We start from the raw sequence: 7,569 nt of genomic DNA, 5'->3' as shown, positions 1-7,569 counted from the left end.
GTATAAAAAAAAAAATCACTTGACATAGACATTGTTTATGAGTAGTTGAAAATACCCGACTACATTCGAAAATATACCCGCCTAAAGACATGAAATAAAACAAACTATTTGTGGTAATAGTATGTGCCAAAAATCCAGCATAACTTTGTTAGAAGATAAGGGTAAGATGACCAAAATTTGTATGGAAAGAGAAAATATATTTAGACCATAATAAATAAATAAATAAAAATAAATAAATAACAAGAGCAAGTAATCCCCATCGGTCTCCAGCCACTACACATGGATTATGTCTGTATACACGAGTGACGTTAAAGCCGGTCCCCACTCCATTAAATGCCATCGTGTTCCAACTCAAAACGTTAAATAAACATCTCCCGACCAAATAAGTAAATAATAAATTTCACAGGTGGTTTTGCATAATTAATTTTACAGTAGAGTTACTTTCTTCATAAATTTCAAAAGCTACCAGCTATCGAATGAAAGACCAGACTATGGAAAAATATTTACATGTGATCTCACGGATATTTATCTATGAGACGGGTCAATCCTACCGATATTTACAATAAAAATTAATATTTTTAGTATAAAAAGTAATAATTTTTCATTAATGACCAAAATAAGAGATTCATCTCACAAAATACGACACGTGAAACCGTCTCACACAAGTTTTTAACTTAAAATAAATTGATCTCTCGTTTTAAAAACTTGTGATCCAATGTTGTCAAGAGATAACAAAATTTTAAAATAAAATATTAATTCGATGATTTTATAAGATGAAATAATATATGATTGCTTGTGTACATAAAACACAAATTGATAAAGCTAAATTTATTTTGTGGCAAGTGAAATTTGGAGAATTAAAACTACACAATATAACACAGAATATATTAATTTTCCTCAATTATTAACAAGATAGATTACAAAAAGAAAAAAGAAAAAAAGAAAAAGGCAAGCTTAGTAAAATACTAGGAGTGGACCAAGCCAAGATGGGGAGAGGCCCCTAAAACGTCGCCGTTTAGTAGCTCGGTGATGAGAGCCATAGCTTTGACTTGCATTTCCAAAGCCGCGATATAGTCCGTCGTCTCTTCTAGAAGGTTCGACAGCGATAGCTTCCGGCAACCGGGTACCAACCGGCTCAAAGTCTTCACTTTCTTCTGCAGCGGTGGAAGATTTCTCCGAGCCGCCGGTTTCTTCGGCGCCGTAACCGGTTTAGCCGCCTTCTTGTGTCTTCGGTTGATTTGAGAGAGCCGGAAGCTGAGGCGGCCGGTGAGGATGGCGCGGCTCCATCGGGTCCTGCCCTTTGCGGATACAGCAAGCACCTTGTCGGCGGCGTCGCGGACGGCGGAGGAATCGAGACGTCGTAGGATGCGGAGGGCGTCGACGAGGTTCGAGGAGTAGATCCGCTGCTCAGTTTCGGTTCTCCACATGGCCCGAGACGATTCCCTGGAAATTCCGCCGGACCCGTCTCTCTTTCGCTTCTTACGAGGGAGGTTGGAGTTTGTATTGGGACTCGATACCGATCCTGACTCCGCCATCACAGATTCTTCCTTTCACAAAAATCGATGACGCTAAACAAAGTCAACCCCAGACGATGAACTGCAAAAGAAAACAAATCCATCGTTTAATCGTCGAAACAGAGCGAATTCACTGATTGAATACCACGAATAAACAAAACCCAACTCGCAGAGAACATGCAATTGAACAGAAAAAAAAAAGATACAGTACCTTATACATATGTGTAGCTACAGAATCTACACCCTTCTGGTATGGAGGAAGAGAGGTCTTGATGAGGGTTAATTATATAATGGTGCAGAGAGAGTGGAGAAATGGGGGAATAGTGGAGGGATGGAGGAAACGACAACAGACGCCATCTCTGCTCGCTCCTTCGTTCATTCATTCATCTATTTATTGCACTGCACACATGCCTTTTTCCCCCTCTCGTTTTCGTTTGCCGAGGTAACCATTTTGTTTTTCGCCTTTTACCCCATTGTTCAAAAAGTTACATACCTTGTGTGTGTATATTTTTTTATATAAAAATATATATTTATATTCAAGTATTATATATATATATATATATATATATATATATTTAAGAAGATGTAAGTTTTTTTTGATAATTTTATAAAATTTTCACTATCATAAAGTGGTATCCCTGGGAGGCCCGTGTCATGGGTATCATATGATCTCGGATCATGGGTCAGGTTATGAGAATTTTTATGCAAATCCGACAAATAACCGAGCAAATCTATGCACGAGACATCTATCCGGGCTACTAGCAGTCGGTTATATACCCCAGGCTACATAAGCTTGTGCTTCCAGACAAATTCCCGGGTGATGGTTTTCTACCCGGGTTACCTCGATAGTAGCACCGCACTCGAGTGCACAAACATTTTGGTAATCATTACTGTCAGAATCACATGGATTTGACGTGTCAGAGAAAATGTTAGAAAGTAGGTTGTTGGCAGCCGTCGCACTAAAAATAAGGTTATCATTGAATTTTTTGCTATAAATATCAAATTTGCTCAAATTTGATTCATTCACTCACATATATATCTTGCTCACACCATTCCTACAACATTTTTCTCTTTGCTACATAACTTTTTCTTACTCATCTGTTGATTTTAGCATTGTAGTGGTCATGCCCGGACATCCTTCTGGCGTCCATTTACGTGGTTATCTTCGTGTTTACAGGTCAATACTGGTTTTTCTGATAAGAAGAAACATATGGTTTGGACACATCTCACTAGACTCTTATTCCTTATCATTTTCACAACCCGACCCGGTGAAATTTTCCACGTATCTCACACCCATTTTCATCCGGTCGCATCATAAAGTATATTTTTTTTACTCTAGATTCGATTTTCTTTCTAATTATTTTTTAAATAAACTTTCATCGAACAAATTCTAAGTGATGTATTTTCAATTTTGGAATGTCATGAGATGACAAATTTGACTTCACAAAAATTAGTTATTTTAAAATAGATCTCTCTTTTTATGCATACTAATAATAGATAATTAGCTAGTTTGATTTTACTGGGTGAATTGGTTCGTATCACCTATATTTTACAGTAATGAACTTAACTTGGTTATTTAAAAATAAAATAATAAGCTTGGAATTTTGCCTTTATTTCAATAAATTAAATCAAATCGAAATTCGCTAATGGATTCCGGCATAATTTTCAGTACAAAAAATATTTTGCTCTTTCCTACCTAGCAATTAAGGTAAAGAGTGAGGAACCTTATGAACTAAGAAGAAATAATAGGTTTTGTCAAAGTCCACCACTATATTACGATGGGTTTTATACCCTGATATTCTTTCAACATGTAAATACTCGGTGCGATGTATACTTGCTCATATTATTAGTCGTTACGATGAGGCGATTTATACTCACTCATTATATTCATAATTGGGTCATTTGTAAATTTCACGCTCCAAATGTTCATTTCTGGGCGTGAGGGCCGTGCGTTAATTGTCCTACATCGGTTGGATAAAATTTCCTGAGACTTACACATATGAGCATGGACAATCCTCTTCTCTTGAGTTAGTTTTTGGGGTTGAATTAAAGTCAAGTCTTAAATTAACAAGCAGAATAGTTCAAGGGATATCTTGCCATGTTATTGTTCATTTGAGTGAGTAATGAGTAGCCTTTTGTGTTGAATGAATATTACTTTCATCTTCTTTTCTGTCATTTTGTGGTGTATTATGTCGATAGTAGGTCTCTTGTAGACGATTTTACGGATCTTTGTTTGTGAGACTTTGTCCATATTTATAATAATAAGTAATACTTTTGACATAAAAATCATTACTTTTTAATGTATGACTCAAATAAGATATCCGTCTCACAAATTTTTTTATAGATGACTCAAATAAACAACATGTTGAGTTGCTTGAGGCCTATCTAGGACTCCCCAATTTTGTTGGAAGTTCACATAAAAGAAGTTGCACAAGTTATTCCGTCATACACAATGAGCGTTTTCAGACTCTCAGATGTTCACCAAAATAACTTAAATATTATATTTATGTATATAATATTTGAAAAAAAAGACAACTTATATATGTGTTAGTGGTGAAACGATATTTTATTGTTGCACAAAGTTGGAACAAAGAAGGTTTGACGTTTCTCAACCAACCAAACAAATGATAAGATTTAAAACTTTATCATATAAAAATCCCTATCAAATAAAAAATTAACAGATTATTATTTTCAACATAGATCATATCCTTTTTTGACAAAAAAGCATGGAACAATTAACATTATTGGCTTTAAATTATTTAATATGCACAAATGATACGTACTGGGGTCATTCGAATATGTTTTTACTCAAGCAATGATTAGAAGGTCTAATATGTATATATTTTTAACACAGTGTTCACTTATCGTAACAATCTTCGTATCCATCAATGATGTGTCACTCATCCGTTTAAGAAAAATAAGAACACCAACAAAAGTACATTTCTACAGCCTCAAGACGGCTCAAATATAAACCGGTGCATATTGTATCTGTTATGTTTTCACCGAGGCATCAATGTGATGGATCGGATTCCGATGTTAAATACCAAATACTAACTTTACTTCACTTCGCACAAGAAAAATAATGGAAGAGTAGATCTCTTGTGAGACATGTCAACCCTACCGATGTTCACAGTAAAAAGTAATACTCTTAGCATAAAAAGTAATACTTTTTCATTGATGACCCAAATAAGATATCTGTCTCACAAAATACGACCTGTGAGACCATCTCACACAATTTTTTGTCATAATGGAAAGGATAATCGAATGTCTTTAGTAACATTTGTTCGTCTAGATCCTCTTAATTCTGAAATTAATGGCTTCAAACTTACCCTAAATTAAGTCTCATCCTATCCGGAAAGTTCTCTCAACTTCTATCTCCCAGTTTACAAGGCCTCTCGGTCGCAAAAAATAAAACCCATCAATAATCCGCACTAGATCTACCGTTCTTTGTGTGGTTATTAATATTAGAATGGATATATAAAGGAATGAACGTATGGAGGCAATTGAAATGCCAGAGTGACTTTGCCTCCTTGAGTGAGACATGCTCCCATGTTGGTAAAAAAAAATCAACTTCATTATATATTTTTACCATGTGTGTGTGTGTGTGTATATATATATATATATATATATATATATATATAATATCATTTTAATTCAAAAGTCAATATATACTATATATATTGGAAGAAAATTATACATATTACAATATTTAGTTTAGTATAGTTACAGCTAGCAAGCACATGCTCCCTCATAATGTGTGATTAATTTATAAAATACTCCAATTATTGTTGATTTGTTTAATTACTATACTCTCGTATTTCGATCGAGTGGATAAAGTGTTGCCATTGCATAACAATATAGCATGATCATCATGATAATTAATTAAATATTAAAAATGTATCGGTATTTAAGAAACATTATGTTCGCATGTACAAGTTGTAAACGAAAACATAATATAAAAAAACTTTTTTGTAAGTAAAATAGTTTATCCACTCTTTCTCTGAATTCTATTTCAATCCCAGTACATATCATGTGGAGGTGAACGGAAACTACTAAGCCCATGAAGTGTAGGTGATATAATGGGTAGAATTTTTCGCTCACACCACTGCATATAATCATCACCGTCAATTTGCATTGATCTTCCATGCCGTTCACCTTTCACAACATATCTGGAGTTTTGATTCCACGTAAGAATCACATTTTTATAATATTTTTTTCAATATGTATTGCGAAAGACATACTCTTGTGATATTGTGCAGATCATAGCTGCCGAGCGAAAATATTGAATAGATTGACTCATTCTGAACTTGTCGCATCACCCGGTTGAGAAGATGCATATCTACAATCTCAAAGTAAATCAGGGCCAGACATATTGTCAAATATTATTTTTGTATAAATCAATTATTGTTTTTACATCATTATCATATTTGTTGCAAATGATTCAGATAAACTGCAAAACAGTCCAACAATAAAGAATTATGAAAAACTAAAAATAATACAAATGATTAAAATCTTAATTAATAATTTTAGAAGTACCTCGTCATTGTTAAGAAGATCAAAACAATCTCTTTTAATTCGTAGCACATGAGTGGGTGCATAGGTGTAACTAAACATATATTTTCATTTAATAATTGAACAAATATAATTAAATATTAAAGAATATAAGTACTATAACTTTACATTAAGAGATCAATTTCCAAATATTATCATGCACCATAAGAAACAACTGAAAGTGTTTTTGAGTCACCAACATGTGCAACAAGATATGCACATTTTTTTGTCAAGGTTAACATATTTAATTATACTTCGAGATCATATATGTCAATAATAACAAATAAAATTAATAAAAATCAATCAAATGATTAATAAAAAATAAAAAAATACATTATATATACATGTATGATATATAAAGGTCCAGCTATAATGAACTTTGATATATGCTTTGCATTGCATTGCATTGCATAACTCACGAAAGAGAATTGCTAAGCAATACTACCCCAATCTCAATCGATATGCCGATGTCGATGCAAAAACTTAAACCTGACTGACCATCCTCGATAATATGAAAACATTATTCATGTAATGATCATCAATGCCACATATCAACTATATTTAATAACATCTACCTTAGAGCTTTCATTATCAATAATTGTTAATTCACAATGAGAGCATAAATATGTCAAAGACATGCAACTGATCCCTTTAAAATGTTATTGTAGAGATTCGTACCCAAGTAACTCGAGAAATAGATATTATCATTCTTTCATTGTATTTGAATAATATACTCTAGTTATCGGCTTCCCATCAATTTTTAGACCCCGAACAACTGAAATGTCTTGTAAAGTAATTGTTGTCTCGCCATATCTAAAGTGAAACGAATATGTCTCATGCAGACGTCACCGTTCAACAAGAGCAGTAGTAAGATAATTATAAAATACATAGAAGTCACATTGTAAAACATCGTATAACCACATATGATATAATTTATAAATACGCCAACACACAATTGTAAATATTATTAGTATTACAATGAGCCATGTTGACACTCGATCCCTTATTAAACGCGCCCCGACAAGGAGAATTTAGACTCGCAATTGGGTCCCAAATGGGTCAGGGGTCCTAGGATTCGATGGACCCGTACCGTCACTATACATATAAATAAATATAGTATACCGAGGCGAGACGAGTCTCGGGTTTGGCCAAATTCGTCCCAGACCCGTCATGTTAACATCACCCCTATTCATTATGGTAATTATCATGTGACCTCTTCGACAACTGTCACAATTATAAATGGAAATTATAAGTAATTAACATTAAATTTTGCAATTCTTAATATTACCATTTTATCTCTTTCTTAATTTTAACAATCACCCCTTTCATTATTTTACTAATTATCAAATTCTCTTTATTCTATAACAACGTACTATTTTTCATATAAAAATTGAACTAATTCAAAGAATATTTTAAAACATAAAAAAATTATAGAAACAGGCAACACAACGTACACATTAGTTCCATGCCTCATTTTATCATTGTCAAAAATAAGGGCTGAACC

The 7,569-nt window shown here is 33.5% G+C and overlaps 1 protein-coding gene across 1 annotated transcript; it reads right to left on the bottom strand.

Annotated features, from left to right (window-relative positions):
* Positions 1 to 813: 813 nt before the first annotated feature.
* On the bottom strand, positions 814 to 1,986 carry LOC142546961 (transcription factor bHLH149-like). Its single transcript, XM_075654969.1, has 2 exons — positions 1,726 to 1,986; positions 814 to 1,596 (listed from the first exon to the last, which is right to left on the bottom strand). The coding sequence occupies exon 2, from the start codon at positions 1,533 to 1,535 to the stop codon at positions 966 to 968; it is 570 nt and encodes a 189-aa protein (XP_075511084.1). The 5' UTR covers positions 1,536 to 1,596; positions 1,726 to 1,986; the 3' UTR covers positions 814 to 965.
* Between the last annotated feature and the right edge of the window lie 5,583 nt (positions 1,987 to 7,569).

The sequence above is a fragment of the Primulina tabacum genome, chromosome 5 (assembly GCF_025594145.1).
Source record: "Primulina tabacum isolate GXHZ01 chromosome 5, ASM2559414v2, whole genome shotgun sequence".
NCBI lineage: Eukaryota > Viridiplantae > Streptophyta > Magnoliopsida > Lamiales > Gesneriaceae > Primulina > Primulina tabacum.
Note: the sequence above shows the minus strand (reverse complement) of the source record. Positions and strands in the feature narration are given on the sequence as shown.

What these genes read in the sequence shown, in the direction of transcription:
- LOC142546961 (XM_075654969.1), bottom strand. Translation starts at nt 1,535, where the DNA reads ATGGCGGAGTCAGGATCGGTATCGAGTCCCAATACAAACTCCAACCTC.